This window comes from Bufo gargarizans, chromosome 7 (genome assembly GCF_014858855.1).
Source record: "Bufo gargarizans isolate SCDJY-AF-19 chromosome 7, ASM1485885v1, whole genome shotgun sequence".
In the NCBI taxonomy this organism is placed as follows: Eukaryota; Metazoa; Chordata; class Amphibia; order Anura; family Bufonidae; genus Bufo; species Bufo gargarizans.
Window position 1 is genome coordinate 193,588,756 of NC_058086.1, and position 19,665 is coordinate 193,608,420.

General features: G+C 43.5%; 1 protein-coding gene across 1 annotated transcript in view; it reads right to left on the reverse strand.

Moving 5' to 3' along the window:
* ADAMTS9 (ADAM metallopeptidase with thrombospondin type 1 motif 9) overlaps window positions 1–19,665 on the reverse strand; it is a 202,727-nt gene that overhangs the window by 123,752 nt on the left and 59,310 nt on the right. Inside the window, 6 exon segments of the mRNA XM_044301141.1 lie at window positions 218–335; window positions 5,456–5,592; window positions 5,673–5,854; window positions 7,291–7,436; window positions 12,369–12,476; window positions 16,223–16,364. Coding sequence (XP_044157076.1) covers window positions 218–335; window positions 5,456–5,592; window positions 5,673–5,854; window positions 7,291–7,436; window positions 12,369–12,476; window positions 16,223–16,364 — 833 coding nt within the window.

Here is a 19,665-nt window from a genome sequence, read left to right on the forward strand (position 1 = left end):
CAATCCTTTGTTCTCAAGTGAGATAACATTGACTGACATTGGCTTATCACCCTCTCCCTGTCTAAAACTGATGCATGCTTGCCGAGCCTTTTGTGAACATATAGTGGGTTGGGAGGAATAGCTGTTGCTGAGTGAGCATTCTTCTGCCAGGTGAAGAACAAACCTTCAAGGGTTTCTATATATACTGAAAACAACCCCTCACATTAAAGGCACCTACCGTAATGTACTGTGTTATACGTTCCAGCTATCGTTTTGCAGGATGAGTTGTCTCCGCCACAAACACCACATTTATCTCTTCTAGCTTTCGAGTTTAGGATGTGATCACAACCAGCTTGCTTTAAAAAAAGATAGGAAAAAACAAATCTATGAAAAAAGTCCTGGGATATGGTCTACATCATTTATATCACAGTATAGGCTATTCTTACCTCTCCAGTTGACGTCCCGTCTCTAATTACATGACGTGTGACGGAACTGGCATAGAATTCTAGCCCAAATACAAAAATATTCCAAAAACATCCTCTATTTTCCAATAATAGAGCCCATCCTGTCCATAGGCTGTGGACTTGAAGCGCCACCAATGGTGCCCATTGAAATCGATAACCTATACATTTAATGAGCTGACATGTTGGGTCCTCCACAGAAAGAGACCCTCTTGGGCCAAGTGTGCTTTTCTCAGACTATTTGCCAGTCACCTACATAGAAATAACTGGATTATGGGTTAGGCCTTTGTTTAGCAGACATTTTCCTGAGCCTGTAGATGGCACTGTTGCTACTATGATCCACACCACGGTTTGGTCAGCTGCAAAAATGCTTCCAGTATTTGGAAAGAGTATCAGGACAAAACATTAAATGGAAGCAAGTGGCTCAAGTCTATTCAATGAAATAGGCCCAAAAGCCCAATCATATTTTATTTCCAGCATCGTCTTAAAGTTTCTGTTGTTATAATAGTTCTCCTTTAAATTCTACAAAAATGACCCTGCCCTAGACTTAAAACCAGTTTCTTTGATTTATTTTTAAAAGCTGTGGGTCTATCCCAGATCCTCGTACACTAGGCCGGTTTGGAACTGACTGCCCTGTGGTCTGTGACAGCTTGCTGACAGGTTCCTTTCAATATACTGAAGAAGATTAATTTTTATATCAAATTTCTATGGACACTGTTGACGGCAATATTCCATTTAAAGGGCATCTGTCAGCAGATTTGTACCTATGACACTGGCTGACCTGTTACATGTGCCCTTGGCAGTTGAAGGCATCTGTGTTGGTCCCATGTTCATATGTGTCCACATTGCTGAGAAAAATGATGTTTTATTATATGCAAATGAGCCTCTAGGAGCAATGGGGGCGTTGACATTACTCCTCGAGGCTCTGCTCTCCCTGCAACTGCTGCGCCCTCTCCACTTTGATTAACAGGACCAGGTGTGATGATGCTTTCACTGCCTGGCCCTGTCAATCAAAGTGCAGAGGGAGCTGCAGTTGCATAGAGGGTGGAGCCTCTAAGTGTAAAGGTAACGCCCCCATTGCTCCTAGAAGCTCATTTGCATATATTAAAACATCATTTTTCTCAGCAATGCGGACACATATGAACATGGGACCAACACAGATGCCTTCAGCTGCCAAGTGCACATGTAACAGGTCGGCCAGTGTCATAGGGACAAATCTGCTGACAGAGGCCCTTTAAAGGGGTTGTCTTCAAGAAAGTTTGTACCAGAGGTGTAACAAAGACCTATGGGGCCCCATTGCAAAACTCAGAATGACCACCTTCGGAAGCATCAATATGAGAAGCTTATGATAATGCTGGGTATCCTAATGCACAGCGAAAATGCACACACTATGGTGGGATAACATACATGGTGATGTTGCAGCGCAGGAATGTTCACAGTGATATCACAATATGGCATGGTGATGTACAGAAATAAATCCGTAATCAGTAAGCAGTATAAACATTACAAACTGCATATACAGTATGTCTGGGTGGAGGTGGGCCCCCTTACTTATTGGGGCCCCATAGAAACAGCTGCTGTGTCAGCTCCCCTGGTCGTTACACCCATGATTTACACTCACCCTTTGCAACCATTTATTTAGTGCTCCAGTGCATCAAAAACTACAAAAATGAAGCAATCGTGCCTACAGATCCAGTGCAGACCTATGTGTTTCCATGGTTACAGCAGATGACAACTGGTGTTTTTTTTTTTACAGTCATGCTCCTATGTGTCCCCTGAATGTAAGGGAGTAGGATTGCAGGATCAGAGCAAATCAGGGTCTGTAACCATGGAAACAAAAATGTCTGCATAGGAGCTGCGGACACAAAACGATAGGAGATCTTTAATCAAGACTATTTGCAAAGTTGCTTTATTTTTACAAGATGTAGTTAAGGAATAAAAATGGTTGACATCACTTAGCTGCATAGCTATTAGCAATAAATGCTCAGGCACCCAGCAAAAATACTGATTAGAGCACAAAATATGTAATAATTATAAAAAGCTGGAAAAGCCCTTTCATAATTTTCCTATAGGATACAATGAAACTTCACATAATGTCATCTGTGATTGACAAAAGGGGTACCTCGCCCTCACGACTGGACACAAGCACAATGGCCCTTTTCAGGGCGACATGACAACACTGCCAAATCTTAAAAGACCATTCAAACAAAAGACTGGAAACACTGTATGACATTTCAACATTTACTACTGGAACTTTACTGCCTGCTGCTCATAGCAATGCATCTACGTAAAAGTGCGAATGAAGGCAGAAGGTAATCAGGAAAAACAAAGAAAAAGTCACAAAATGCTGGGGTTCAAGGGCGGCATTAAAATCCCCTCCTCTATTGCAGCATAGTAACAATATCTATCTATCTATCTATCTATCTATCTATCTATCTATCTATCTAATAGCAAACAGAAGATTCACCAGGGGAACCATTGCAGCAGCTTATATTTGAAAAGATAGATAGACAGACAGACTAATAGAGAGATAGATAGATAGATACTGTAGATAGATAGATAATATAGAGAGATAGATAGATAATATAGAGAGATGGATAGATAATATAGAGAGATGGATAGATAATATAGACAGACGAATAGAGTGATAGATAGATAGATCATATCTATTTATCTAATTCATATCTATATATAGTATCTATCTATCTATCTATCTATCTATCTATCTATCTATCTATCTGTATCTATCTCATATCTATTTATCTAATTCATATCTATATATAGTATCTATCTATCTATCTATCTATCTATCTATCTGTATCTATCTCATATCTATTTATCTAATTCATATCTATCTATCTATCTATCTATCTATCTATCGTTTCAAAGATAAGCTGCTGCAATGGTTCCCCTGGTGAATCTGCTGTCTGCTATTAGTGGCCACTACTGGAGAAATGTAGTATTACATGGGGTCACTGAAGGTCTTCCATTTAAAGGAGTTTTCCAGGCTGTTAATATTGATAACCTATTCTCAGGAGAGGTCATTAATATCCAATCAAAGAGGGTCTGACCCCCCTGCACCCCCACTGAGCAGCTCTTCCCTGCAGCCCCTAGCACTGGAACTATCACTTTGAATGGAACAGGAAGCACAGCTCCGTTCAGAGTGTAGTGGTCATTCTGGGCTACTGCAGCTCAGCTTTTATTAAAGTGAATGGGAGCTGAGTTGCAGTAACCCAGTATGACCACTACACTCTGAACAGAGCTGTTTTTCCTGTTCCCTTAAAAGTGCTAGTTGCAGAGAACAGCCAGCTGGTGGCGTTGCAGGGGGTGGTCGGACCCTCATCCTTCCATTATGGAAGCGCTCACTAATACACAGTAGGACTGAGGAGCGGTGAACGCAGTGCTCCTTGTGATGGCTGTACTCACTGCTCCCTGGTTTTCTTCTGCCAGTGCCTCATGCTGTGCTGTGATATAAAGTCGCACAGCGTAAGCGTGCACTATGATCTGACACTGTGCAACGTCAGGTCACAGTGCAGCAAGGCGCTAGCAGAAGAAATGCAAAGGGCGGTGATTGCAGGAAAAGCACGCTGGATCTGCGAGTGGCAGGGACTGGCAGCACAGTCCCATCCAGAGCAGGAGACGTCATTTATTTATTGTTTATCTCATCTGAGGTCTGATGGTGGTCTGAGGTCTGATAAGGAATGGGGGTTTGATCTGAGGGTTAAATCTGATATCTGATCTGAGGTCTGATGAGGAATATGTTTTTCTTATTTTCTCCTCTAAAACCTGGGTGTATCTTATGGTGCAGGAAATACGGTAATTCGTATCTATCTATATCATATCCATTTTTTAAATTCATATCAATCTAACTCATATCTATCTATCTATCTACTATCTATCTAGAAGAAGATTTTCCAAGAAAGGAGAAACCGCATCATCCAGCTCATCAATAGCGGTATCTCGACCAAGAAAATAGCTGAACTGCATCCTGTGAGCGCCATGACAGTTGGAAGAATACAAAACAAAGTCCGTCCATCCATTTCAAAGCCAAGAGGTGGACGTCCAGGCAATGGATTCAACAAGTCGGCTTATCACAAGGTCTATCGCTTCTGGCGCAAAAAACACGGCAGTGGAGGCGGCTCGTATGCTTCTTAATAGTGAGATCACAGACGTCCATGTAAACACCGTGCGAAGGGCTTTAAATAAGTCTGCAATGGTGGCCCCAAAAAGGGTGAAGAAGCCGTGACTTTAATATCGTCATAAGAAGTATCAGCTCTAGTTTGCAAAAAAGTATGAACAGTGGACCGTAGAAGACTGGAAATGGGTGATTTGGAGCGATGAGAGTCAATAGACTGGACTCTGATGGGGGGGGGGGGGGCTAAGGGATTGAGAAATTGAGAAATTGAAGGAGCTGTAAAGGAGGAAGCCTGATGATATGGGGTTATTTCACAGCCAAAGGCATTGAATACTTGACCAGGTTCGATGGTGGTCTCAGTGGCAGCACTGTCCCATCCGGAGCAGGAGAGGTTATTTATTTATTGTATATCTCATCTGAGGTCTGATCGTGGTCTGATCTGAGGTCTGATGAGGAATAGGGGTCTGATCTGGGTTGAATCTGATGTCTGATGAGGAATATTTTTTTCTTATTTTTCTCCTCTAAAACCTGCGTGCGTCTTATGGTGCAGGAAATACGGTAATTCGTATCTATATCATATCAATTTAACTAATTCATATCTATCTATTATCTATCTCCTAATATCTACCAATTTATCTATCTATGATCTATCTATCTAATTCATATCTATCTATTATCTATCTATCTCCTAATATCTATCAATCTATCTATCTCCTAATATCTATCTATCTATCTATCATTGTATACATTAGCCAACAAGTTCTTTGATGTATACAAATCATTTTCCTTATAGATATGATATGCACTTATTCGTTCATCTAAGTACACAGCACAAGAAGTAAAAATCAGCTCTGCATAAATCAAGTGCATAAGTATTTACCCGACACAGTCCTTGCACACAGATATCATTTGTGTCCGGTCCGCACGACGTTCCATCGACAGCTCTGTCCCTGAGCTGATAATAGGCTGTGCTTCCTGCCACCCGGCAGAACAGTTTACAGCGGTCCTTCATTAGAACTGCGGACAGATAGAAATTCTTTGTCAGTAACGCTTACATCCAGCAGAACGAGAGGAGGACACGACCCACCAGCACTTACTTCCGCTGTATTTAGGTACCCAGCGCACGTTAGGAGGTAGGCCATTGATATTGAAATGTTTGCCATCAAAATCGGAGCACTGCTCCTCTCTGAAATCCTTCTTCTGCTTCAAGCAGGGCTCAGTATTACAAGACTTAAATTTCATCCTGCGTCCCACGCAGTATTTGCCACCATTCTTTGGCCTGGAAAAACAAAGAGAAAAAAGGATAGGGGCTATTTTACAATACGGCATCTTGAAGGAGCTTTTACATGTGAGCAACTCTTTTCCATAGAGTATGCCCTATTAGGACATATGGACCTCATAGAGGGCGGAAAATCCAGTGGGAAGAGCCATAAAGCTAGAACAGAGCCACTGCAAAGAGCGGCTCTTTGTCTGGAGGACTCAGCGTGACCAAGCATTACAGGTTTGCGTATTTTTCTGAATGGTTGCCATGTAATGCTACATTTGTCCTGCAGTGGCCGCTGTAGGGGAAACGAGCAGCTGCATAAAGTTGGCACAAAGCAGTGATCACTTGATCACCAGTGCAGCTAAATTATAAGAAGAGGTGGTCCAAAAGGAACAAACCCTAAAATTATACATTTAATACATAAAACATAGAAGATGACATATAGAAGCAAGGATAAAATGAATAGTTTTTAAAAGGAATATTCTCTTTATGTGCATTTATAGCCTACCCACAGAATATGCCTTAAATGTCCGATTTATGCACATTCTGTGGATATGCCATAAATTGTTAATATGGGAATACCCCTTTAAGCTATTGCTATGATGACATCACTACGGCACTGCTTTCTGCATAATGTAATGACTTAATTCTGATACAGCAGATGACATCAAGCCTCATGTTGTAACAAAAAAAACGCTGTTTCCCATATAAATAGCTTGGTCGAAATTGCAGGTAGAAACCCCTTATTCCCGTCTCTATCAGTTTCATGTGCAATGGGGTTGGAGTGTTTCATTAAAGGGATATTTCCATTGCACTAAAGGGGTATTGCAGGTTGTTAAAACTTATCCCCTATCCACAGGATAGGGACAACTATCAGATCGGTGGGGGTCCTACTGCTGGGAGCACCACCGATCATGAGCATGGGGACCTCATACTCCTCAGTGGAGTGGCAGGTCGGGCATGTGAACTGCCGCTCCATTCATCTCTATGGCAATTCCAGAAAGAGTGCTCTGGAACTCCCGAAGAGATGAGTGGCAGGAGCCGCAGTGTGCACACTTGATCGGTCTCTTAATTTTGGAGGGGTCTGAGGGGTATGTGGTCGGGTCCCCGTTCTCGTGATCAGCGTGGGTCCCACATTTAGGACCCCCAACAATCCACAGGATAGGGGATTACTTTTGTCAATCGGAATACTCCTTGGCACATCACTAGGAGATGGTATCATTTTATTATAAGTAGGGGTCTGACCTTTAGGACCCCTACTGATTGTGAGAATAAAGGGGTCACAGCACTGACTTAGCTCCTGGCCACCCACTCTGCAGGGAAAACAGAGAGGGGGACACAGCACTACACCAGCGCCCTGACCCCATCATTCTAATAATTGGGGGGCCCCAGAGGTCACACACACAAGGCATACAGGAGTTGATATCTTATATAAAAGCAAATATTCTTACTCAGGTCTGTTGCATTCTCGGATGGCGGTTTTAATCCCACCACTGCAAGATCTAGAGCAAGCACCAAACGGCTTCCAAGGTCCCCAGGAACCATCGACAATCGAAGCGTCACGTTCTTTTGGAATACACCAGCCATACTTGCAGTGCTGCAGCAATGATAAACATAGGGTTAATATCAAGATAATACATGATCTCTTCTTGGTACTGACGAGGGATTAGATTATTGTTTAAAATCTGCTTAATTTTCAAGACATCTTCTTGCATTGACTGAACAAGGTGAGATTTCACCTTCTCACCATAAAAGGTTTTCATTTTCTGGCAGCAAGCGAAGATCGTGAAGATGCTGAGGAGTACATGACATTGTGCCTCTGGTGGGGGTTTGTGAACAGTAACGAGGAGAAAGGGGGCGCTGTAGCAAAAATCAAACTGGGTCTTCCATTGTCGTGCTGGGCTTTGTCACCTGAGATAGAAAAGCTTGGTGCTTTCTTCCCCCTCCACCCCATTTATGTGACCCTTGAGCCAATTGTCAAGCATCAGGCTTGTTATCGATGCAGTCCTGGAGAGGGAAGCCCATCTCTGGTTCTCGTCACCTAACACTAAAGGCAATTGGGTCAACTGGGAATTGGGGACCTCACTGTGAGGCCCCATAGAAGATACATGGGCTGCCTATGTGGTATGTATTCCCTTGCTACTAAAGGGAAGTTTCCAGTGACCTTCTATGCAATTTTGAAGACGATCAACCAATGTTTTCTGCTTCTGGAACTTCTGCGTCTGCCCTTCTTATTCCTTATTAGCAGAGAATGTCTGAATCAGCTCAACCAAGGTCGCAACAGGCTTTAAGTAAATGCACATGGCCAATGGTTGAGGCCATCTTATGGTATAATCAGGTAAAGAATAAAAAAAGGCATAGAGAAGACATCTACAGAAAGGCTCATCAATAATAAATCCATGATTGCACAGGGGATCCACTTTGCCACTTGAACAGATATGGCTTGGCACTACTCCTAAGGGTGTTATCTAAGCCCCCCTCCCCCCAATATTAACCCTTTAACCCCTGTACAGGCATCTGGACTTTGCTGCAGGGGAACCACCAGACCTCCTGGAGTAGTTTCTGCTTAGGTGAAGGGTCAAAGCCAAGAAGAAACAGGTATAAGTCATTACATGGGCAGATAAACATACAACAGCACACCTTTGCAGGACACTAGCAGACCAGCATTGAAAGGTGCCTTAAGAACTCCAAGGTGGCCATCCACTGGCTGGTGAAGCTTAGGGTGCACGGACACTTTAAGGGAACGCAAGTCAGTGTTATAGGTAGGGTCAGTAGGGCTTAGCTGGTGAACAGCAGACCGCTGTCTGTGTAGAGATGCAGAGCTACTCTGGGGGCCAAACCCACTGGGAAGAAGATAAGAACGGGAGGCAGGTCCGCACCACTAGGGGCCAGAATGCTGGAGAAGGTCAGCAGAGTAAGGCGGGTATGGGGTAACAGCCAAGCTGATGGCGAACTGTCTCCGTGACTCTTAGTTTTACTCTGAAACGCTGTAGTATTTCAGAGCCTGTTGGTATTTCATGGTGCCCATGTTCTGGCAAGGTAGTTCCCTTTAACTAATATGAGTACAATATTAATGAGCATAATACAGTGTGAGCCTGAGCTTTCTACTTCTAACACCTTTGTTCATCTAGGGTTGACCTAGCCCACCAGAGTACCAGTCCACCAGATGTTCCTCCAGTGAGCCCAGGCTTTGGCACAATAATTATCCCATAATACAACAGGGCCTTCCAAGGTCCAGCAGAAAACGGCACCTTGTGGAGGTGAACCTGGGTCAGGAGCCAAGGCAGAAAAAATATATGTAGTATGCGTTTAGTCGTGACCTACAAAAGAAGTTGACTATTGCCATTACAGTGCTGGGAACTATAGGCCCCATGGTTGCAAGCAGTATGTTGGAAACTATCATGCCAAGGGACAAATGTAGGCAGCAGTGGCCTACATTTGTAGATGACCAATGCTTGGCAGGACTTGCACGATCAACTGAATTTGACATAGTGTCCAGAGCAAGAAGTCCGTCTATATAATGATCACAATACATGTGGTACAACTGATGCAGCATTACCATTACCAGCGCTAATATCCATATATGTTCTTCAACAAGGAAATATTATACTGAAGTTAAAATGTAAATGTAAAATATCAAATTATCATCGTGCAGCAGAGAAGAATATGTTCTCGGGAAATAATAAAGTTGACTTGTGAATGAATCAAGAATCTTTCTATGAAACTTTATCTCCTATGACCTTACTCGGTTTCTCGTACTTGAATTTTTCTTAAGCCAAGCCTCTTGCACCTGGGGGTCAACTTCTAACAATGGCCGTAACTTTATCCTCTTTCACACAGAACATAGATGGAATTTCTATTCCACCTGGAGAATGAAAATTCCTTCCTTATCAACAAGTGCTATTTCAGATTTTATACCAATAATTACACGGAGGATGGCTTTCCGCTCATGATTGCCCAATTGTGGCTGAGAAGTCTGTATCAGAAGGAGCTTTCTAGACTGATCCAGATTAAATCCGAGCCGCATTGTACAGATAATTTTGCCTCCCACATGTCTTTACATATTTTCTTCCTCTTGATACTTTTTCCTCTGCGAATGGTCACAATAATCTGTGCTAAAAAAATTTTATAGGGGTTTTTCCGGGATTCATATTTTGATTATCCTTGATTGTCTATCCTCAATATCTGATCAGTGGAGGTCTGACTCATGGCACCCAAGCTGATTAGCTGTTTGAGGAGGCCACAGCGCTCAGGTGAGTACTGAAGCCTCTTACTGGGCCACTGACGTCACGTTTATCGGTCACATGGCCTATTTGCAGCTCAGTGCCATTCAAGTGAATGAGGCTAAGCTGCAATACCAAGCACAGCCACTACACAATGTTTGGTGCTGTGCTTGGTATGCTAAGAGGAGGCTGCAGCACTCACTGAAGCACTGCAGCCTATTCAAATAGAACTCCCACCAATCAGATATTGATGACATATCCTGAGTAAAAGCTATACGTTCTAAATTTGCCACAATACTATAACCAGAATCGGTTAATACCGCTTTTAACCCTGAAGTGTATCTTCATTATGCCGTGTGCAACTAGCCTAGGTTTATGCACTTAGCAAAGCCATGCACATGGAGCCTCTATAGTGGAGCACATGGTGTCTCTATGGTTCCCTTTTATGGAATGGGTCACCATTTTGGCCTCTATGTAACTGTATTCTCCACTAGAGGCTACATTTAAGGAATGAACATATATATATATATGACCAAGGGATGCAACTCACTGCCGTTTTTTCTCTCTGGTTACCTCTTTATGAAATCAGACATGTATAGAGGTTCTGTATGGGTCCAGGTGTCATATAACAAACATGCATTATGGTTGTGTTGGATTCTAACTCTCGGTCAAGCATTTGACTTGAGGGGCCCATCCAGAAAACAACAAAGGGGATGAGCACCAGGCACCCATCAAGCACCTGACTGGTGGGGGGTGGGAGTAAGAATCTCAGGTCATTATTTCTTGGGCTACAGAACCCCTTGTTATAGTGGAACTCCATGCTTGTCGCCAACCTGCTATCCAGTGCAGGCACGGGCACTGAGTCAATCACCCTGTCCTTGCTGCTGGTTCACCGGATCTGCTTCCCTTCCTCTGCCCTCTTGCAGTGGGCCCAGCTGTCTTCCAGCTTCTACTGAAGGCCGTGGCCTGCGTTTCCTTGCACAGCCAATCCACTCTGCACATAGGACTCGTGCTCCCCATGTTTTAAAGGGATACTGCACAACAGCTGGTTACCCTAGGGTACTTTAGGCACCTTTCCCTATGGGAGGGTGCCTGAGCAATAGGTGTTTATAGCATGCTAGTCCCTGCAAAGGTGTTCTGTTCTGTTTGATTGACCATGTACTGACCTCTTCCTGATTCCTGACTCTGACCCACTACTGCATGACCTGACCTCAGACTTGTTTCACGGATTCACATGTACCCTTCACATCTACACTGTTTGCCTGATCCCTTGGTGCCCCACACCAATGTCTATGACCCCCATGGGTAAGCTGTCAACCATACCGGGACTACTCCAGGAGGTAGCGACCTGTTGGCTAACCTGCAGCGAAGTCCAGAGCCTTGTATACGATTTAACCCCTTAGTGACCACTAATACGCCTTTTTACTGATGTAAACAAAGGAGGTTTAAGCTATACAGCTGGCTTTAATCAATGATTATATGTATCCAAAATGATGCATTAAAAACTAACTTGGTCTGCAAAAAATAAGCCCTCATACAGGTATATTGATGAAAAAACTAAAAAGTCGTAGCTCTTAGAATGCGATTTAAAAAAAAATTGCGTGGTCACTAAGGGTAAAGGGTGAATACCAGGGGACTGCCAGGATAATGCCTTTAGGTTTAGCCCAGTTAAACCAGTTGTCTGGCACAGTGGTTCCACACCCACTGATCGTTACACCCCTTTATATATCGGGACACTAACTAGTACACAAATATAGTCTAAAATGGCACAAAAATAATAGTTCTCTTCTCGAGCAAACAAAGAACAAGCCATACTTTCTGGATTATTGGTCTGGTGTTAATTTACTCCGTTAATTAAGATAAGAATAAACTGTGTATGACAATGTCCGTCATATAATAAGCAGGAAGGAGAGATGAACGTGTCCAGGGGATTACATTATTCTTGCCCATTAGCGACCAAAGTCAGGTCGCTGACATAAACCCTCAATCATTGCCTCTGTTTTTCCTGTTATCTTTTTAATTGTAGATGGAGTCATTTTAAAACACAGCAGCAGGGACGTTTCACCACAATGCACCTCGTTCCCTGGGTCTGCAATTGGGGAGCAGCGAAGTGTAACTGTGGGAAAAAGGGAAAATCACATGGGAATGCACAGACTCTTTGTGTAGGATTTTTACTGCTTGCTGTATGACATCAGCATCTCCATGATGGCTCTTTCATGGTCCGACATGTACAAGACCATTCCCTGCCATGACAAAGACCCGTTTATTCAAATAAGAAACAACAAAAAAAATAAAAAAGTTTTCACCTTTCCGGGCTCGCATTCGGTCCCGTCCGCCCAAGGGGTGTGTTGAGTCCGGCAGCCCTTGTGAGGCCCCTCTGTGTTAATGCACCACAGTCTCCGACACTGCATTTGCTACATGGGTAGAGACGAACACGTAGTTAATTCCCAGGCAGTTTAATGTATAACACGTAAATGTATCTATTCAGCCAAAAATTGCCTACACTGCACTTTAATAAAACACTTTCTCAGAGCTCGGCTTCATTGTTCAAAGAAAGGAACCCACTTTGTTAATGACCCTCGTTCTGGCCTCGAACAACCTATTTGAATATGGAACAAAGTTTACATTCACGAAGGGAAATGCGTTAAACCTGGGAAATGCACATTAATGGCAAAAGGACATACTGCAAGTCCCACTGCAAACGGGGAAGGAAATAATCCCATGTTATTAATCTGGCAATTATGCAAATATATCATTTATATTGTAGGAATATTAATAGCTGTGGAAAGAGAAGCGTGACAGTTAGCTACTGGGAAATGAAACCCTGCTGACGTCTAAATGGGTTTAGGGCTTATGTACATGGCTTTTCTATGGCTTCGTACCAGCGCTGAGTTGTATGGGCTGTAATACTGCACCCACAGAAGACAAGCGGTCTTTACTGCACCTCCGTGTGACTTCTATTCCACACGGAGGTTCAGGTTCGTACTCTGCACAGGATGCAGTTTTAGGCTCCATGCACAAGACCATATTTTTGGTCCGTGTCCGATCTGCATTTTTAGTTTCAATGAGGCCAAAAAAAAATGTATGTCTGTTCCACCGTCCCACAAAAGAGATAGAACATATCCCGTTCTTCTCCATTCTGCAGACAAGAATAGGCATTTTTAACATGGGAACGCACATGGCTGGAATCCATGTTTTGCAGATCCACGATTTGCAGACTACAAAATAGATACGGTCATGTGCATGACGCCTTCCGGTGTGCCAAGGAACTGTGGCTATGGCTGATATGTGTATGAAAATCTACAAAACCAACTAATAACCCAATATAAATAATACCATACACAGTGTATATAAAATTATAACTATAAATATTATAATATAATAATAAACATTGATATCTTTTTATATACCATGTGTATGGTATTATTTATATCGGGTTATTAGTTGGTTTTGTATGTTCTTTTGAAAAACCCTCTGGATATACATTTATGATGGTCTGAGGTTCTTATTGGTGACTTGATATGTGTATGAAGCCTGTGCTCGGGGAAGCCCAAAAATGTCCTTTGTTCCACATGAGATCAGTCCTATAGACTGTATATGAAGTTGGAGTTCAAAGTCGATCTCCACTTTTTGACATGTTTCCAGTTTAAAAATGTTGTGCTGATTAATTTCTTAATATACCGTTATAGTGTTCATTGTTCGTTTGCTGTGATACAGGGCTCTTACTCACTCCATAGACAATTAAATTATCAAATTCTATCTACCTGCAGTCACCACAAGAGGGAGCTTACTGCATACATTAAACCTCCGCACCCATCCCCAACTGACCAGCTCAAGCTCAGTTTATCCAAGTTAAAAGGGATAAAATTCTTATGCACAAGTTCAGCTTCCTTTTCAGGCTAGACTGGAGCGAGAGCGATGTTCTAGGATTGACTCTAGTTGCAACGTGGCTCTAGTCACAATTTTGAGCGGGCTGAAGTAGGGAGCTGCATCTACTGTACTTGCAGCCTGTGTGGAGGAGGGAGGCATAGAGGGATGAGCGGGAAGTGGGCAAAGACAGGAGGAAGCTCAGAGACCGCCCTCCTGTGCCTGTATAGGTTCAGACAATAATTATTATCTTATACTTTATATGTACTCCAAAATAGTTCCTATAAAAACGAAAACTTGTCCTACAAAATTCAAAGTCTCCTACAGCTACACTGAAGAAAAAAAAAATAAAGAAAAAAGATATGATCACTGGAACACACAGGGTGAGAGGAAACATTACTGCACCTTAAGGCTAAAATTAGTTATATCAATAAAGGGTTAAAATGCACTTAAAGGGGTTGTCAGGGTTCAGATCTGAACCCGGACACAACCCAATCTGCACTCATTCACCACGAATGAGTGAAGACCTGGAGCTTTTCACGCTCAGATGCTCCCCCTCGCCCTGTGCTAAATTGCGCAGGATAAGAAAATTTTCTTGAGATCCGGTGACAGACCGGGCTCTTCATGGGTAAGCTTTTTACGCTACGATTGCTCCTCCTTGCACTGCGCTGCATCGTGTAGGGCATTTGGACACTGCTAAGCGGCTCTGATGGGCTGGTCCTTAGCAGCTGCCCTATCCTGTAAAAACAGGCTAGGGCAGAGCCAAAGACCATCCATTAGTGCCGGTGACGTCACTGGGCTCACTGCTAGGCAGAAGCCTCCTCCTAGCAGTGTCCAAATGTAAGCAAACGGCCCTTGCCCTGCAAGACGCATTGGAGCGTAAAAAGCTCTGATGCTCCACATATTCATGGGGAATGAGTGCAGATCGGGTTGTGTCCGGGTTCAACTCTGAACCCAGCACAACCCCTTTAAGAAATCTGATTTGTACGCCAACTATGCTTGAGACATAAATTGAAAATTTACAATGAAAAAAGTGAAATTTTTGGATGGGTTTTGTCAATTTTAAAGGGGTTTTCAGGCTTTTTTTTAGAATGATGACCTATTCTAAAGATAGGTAATCAGAGTCTGATCAGTGGGGGTCTGAAACCTGGGACCCATGCCAACCAACTCTTTAAGGAGGCCACAGCGCTCCAGTGAGCTTCGTGGACGTCTCACAGCTTATTAAGCACAGCACCATCCATTGGTTGTGCTTGGTATCTCCGCGCAGCCCCATTTATTTGAATGGGACTGAGTTGAGCCTAGGCCACATGACCGGTAAATGTAATATAACTGACCTAGGGTAAGCTGAGAGAAGGCCACGGCGTAGTCTCCTCGAACAGCTGGTGCGACACCTGGGAACCCCACCGATCCCAGGAGACCGAGTCTCAGCAGTATAAAAAAGTTGGAAAATACCTTTAATTAAACTACTAGGGGTTTTCCAGTGGAAAAAAATTATGGCAGAAGGCTCAGAGGGGGTTAAAAAATAAAAGAACAGATGCTGACTTCACCGTCCCCTGGTGCTCCCATTCTGACACTGCCCTAGCTGATCTCAACTTCCTCGGCACACAGGAAATACTTGCTCGGCCAATCACTGGCTGAGATGAGTCTCTGATCTGGCCAATGATTGGCTGAGTGGGCATTTCCTGGCATTACCCGTGTGTCAAGCTGGGATCAGGAAGTAGAGACTAGTGGAGACCTGGGAAGCTTTGGAACGAGAGCAGCGGAGGATCAGCAAGGTGAGTATCAATTTTTTTGATTCTTCCAAACTCTTTTTTTTCCTGCTGGAAAGTCCCTTAAAGGGGTTTCGAAATGTTTAATGCTATTGACCTGTCCTCAGGATAGGTCATCAGTATCTCATTGGTGGGGGTCTGACAGAAGTCGTGTGAGTGCCATGGCCTCCTCGCAGCTTATCAAACACAGCACCATTAATTGGATAGCATCTGTGCTTGGTATTGCAGCTCAGTCCCATTCACTTAATGAAACCAAGTTGCACCATGGCCATGTGAACAACGAACGTGGCATCACTGGCCTAGATCGGCTGAGGAGTCCAACCCCTACTTATCAGATACTGATAACCTATCCTGAGGATAGATCATCAGCATTAAACCCTCGGAAAATCCCTTTAAATTCAATAATATAATAGTATGCGGTAAGCTCCCTCTAGTGGTGGCTGCAAACATGGAGAAACCATCAACAGCATCGCAACACAGCTCTAAAATATTGAATACACTCAAAATATAAAAGTACTACTAACCATATACGGGCACACCTGCGATCCTGGCCCAAATATCAACTCACATTGCTTATTGACATTGTATATGACACCGGGCAGTTGCTGAGGCATGGAGTATGATCTTGATACAGGTTCATCCAGCAAGCATTCACCATATCCTGTGCTGGAAGGGAACGATACAGAATCAGCACTGGATAAAAAACGTCCATCTCTTACATTGCCTTTTTGATAATTTTACACAGAGTAACACAATGTACCATTCTAGTTTTTTTTTTTTTCCCCAGCAGCAAATAATACCTGACTTGGTGAATCCTAATCATCAAAACCCATCATATTCTGGCAGTTTGCAGCACTATTGGAGATGTCTCTATGGCAGGTTTAGAGGAGCGATCGCATACTGAAAATTATTCAGGCAGAGCCGACATGAAAGCCAAAGACAAGAGAAACTGCAGGGACCTTCTCCATATTGATTGCTCGATACAGTTGTCAGTCCTATTATTTAGTGGAATTCTGGCAGATGCATCCAAATCAGAGAGGCATGCTGGCAGAGGACGGAGGGCCTCTGATGATGGATATTATATAAGAGGATTCTATATGATGATAGATATTACCTGTTCTATATGATGAATTATCATATAGAACACCCTTATATAATATTCATCATCCTATAGAATCCCATTTTATGCATTTGTGTCCCTGTGTACTTGGGACAGCCTCTGTCCCAGTTGCCAGGTGGTTCCTAGGTGCAGGCTGGCCCCACCTTCGCTTGCTGTGCCTGGAGCTAGCTTAGTAACTGAGGAGTGAGAAGCAGCCCTTTCCTCGGATGAGAGAGGCTGCAATGTATATCTGCAGAGGAACTCAGAGAGGACATCTATACCATCAAATTCCCCTGTGCACAGCCTTGGGAAACTGCATATGTCAACGGTATAAACCACGTAATGAGTTCAGTGCCAGTGTGACCCATCTACCAACTGCTGCAATAAAGTACAATGAATTTGTTGCACTAGAACCTTCCGCATCGTACTGCCTTCTGCACCACCATAACGCTGCATTGCCAGCCCGTCCACGCGACCCCTGCCTTGCACCTTAAAACCCATAATCACCAAGGGCACCTCTTCTAACACCGGGCAGGACCCCAAAGCAAGGGATTTCCCTTCCCATCACTGCATGGCCTAGGGGAATGTCAGAGTCAGTAGGACTACTTCCATTATTGCAACAACCACTCCTGTCCTCTGCTCTAGTCCCTTCCCGGGCCTTTGCATATAGAATCCCCTGATATAATATCCATCATCGTATAAAACCCCCTTATATATTATCCATCTCTAATATCCATGGATATTATATAAGGGAGTTCTATATGATGATGTGTATTGTAGTATCATACCCCAATATCAGGACATCATACCCCTGATATTGGGACATCATACGTATGAGGTCCTCTTTTTGAGGACGTGATGTCCCCCTTTTTTGGGGGTTATGAAAATGGCCACCCTAGACACAACCCAACTGGTAACACTCAGCTGGACCTTCACCGCAAACTGCTAGTAATTCATTCATGAACATCTAGTAGGAGTAATAGAGGAATGGCACAACACAGAGTCATAAGAATAGATGTTTCAGAATCGTTATTACAAGGGGGATGCAAGTAGTTACTAAAACAGACAGGTTCTCTTTCATGTACACTTAGGTGACAACTGGATTATTGTCTTAAAGGAGTTGTGCAAAAAGGTGCCAGACGTGTAAAGAGAAGCGTTTTTACCTGGTTTCCGGCTCCCCACTACTTCTCTGCTCCGCTGGGTTCCCTTGTTGAAAACATCCAGTTTGACATCACTGCAGGCCAATCACTAGCCTCGGCGGAGGCAGGATCCGCTTGCGTCATGTGACCATTTGTCATGACTTAAAGGGCTCACTTCAGCAAATAGCTTTTATTATGTAGAGGACGTTAATACAAGCCACTTACTAATTTATTTTAATCCATTTCCATTGAAACCCTGCAATCCATCAGTGGTGGTCATGCTTGCACACTATAGGAAAAATCACCTGCCTCTCTGGTAGCCAGGACCATGGGAGTGCATAATGGCTGGTGCTTTTTTATATAGTGTTTAAGCACGACCACCATTGATGGATTGCAGGGTGGTCATAACCATGGAAATGAGCTGTGCATAATGTGATGGGAAAAATGAATCCAGCCAGTCAAGGAAGCAATATGGACAATCACAATACATTAGTAAGTGCCTTGTATTAACTTCCTCTACATAATAAATGCAATTTGCTGAAGTGATACAACCCCTTTAAGGGGAGACGGTCACCATTGCGGCCAGTTATTGGCAAGTGGCGATGTCAAACTGGATGTTTGCAGCGAAGGAGCCCAGAGGAGAAGGAGCGGTGAGCTAGTGCCGGGAAGCAGGTAAGTAAGCTTCCCTTTACAAGTCTGGCTAAGTGGGAAGGGGCGGCGCGTTGCCAAGAACCCCCCCCAATTCTTGCAACAATCCCTTTAAGCATGCGTCCTTCCTAGAAGATGCCTGTTGCATAGAAACAAAGCGGCCTGCTAGCCTTAAATCCCAATCATATTATAAGCAAACCACACACTGTGCCATTAGACTATAACAAAAGCGGCTTGGGCATGGCATTGAAATGTTCCCGATGCTTTGCAGAGGAGGCCTTGTTTCCTCTCGCCGGCCAGGTATCCCCTCACACTGTCATACCAGGACGAAATGTCCAATTAGAAAATCCTAGGCCAGCATGAGACCACCGGTTACTGTGGTTACCCTGTTTCTACGGGCAAGGAATGCTCAGCGAGGGATGCCAGCAGACAGAGATTATGCCTTTTTTTTATTTTTTTATTACGGCATTCAGGGTCTGTAATAATTTATTAGCTCGAGAAGACCGTCTTCTTGCATCACGCTAAGAGACTTTGTGGGAGTCCGCCTTAGAATGCAGAGACATCCGTGCTGCTGAACGTCTCGGCTGCGGACCGCGGTCCCTCCTAGTGTCACCAGAGACAAATAAATGTGCAGTATTAAAGCAATGTACGAGCAAGAAAATGGCAGGTTCTGACATCTGAGCCATCCCGCGCAAGATCTAGCCGAGGTTTCTCAAATCTGTTTTGATGTACTGTGTATACCTAGCTGACAGGGATTGGAGGGCTATCCATGCATGAAGGAAAAATACAGCGAAAACGCCAGTAATCTCTGATGTGACAAAACACTTTGCAATATGCACAAATAGAGGTTTTACGTATTTCCATGCCTTTGACGGGATGGCGGGTATTTGAAGCGCCTTTAAGCTTTGCAAGGGAACAAATTTCCTTTAAAGTCCTCAAGGTGACACCAATTTTAACAATCCTTCCCTGGTGGAATCTCAAAAAGAAGAGTCTTCAAAGCTTAAAGCTTTTTCTAAGATGTTTTTTTTTCCGAAAGATTTCATTACCATATGAAATGGACAAAAAAAATATTGTCAGTTTA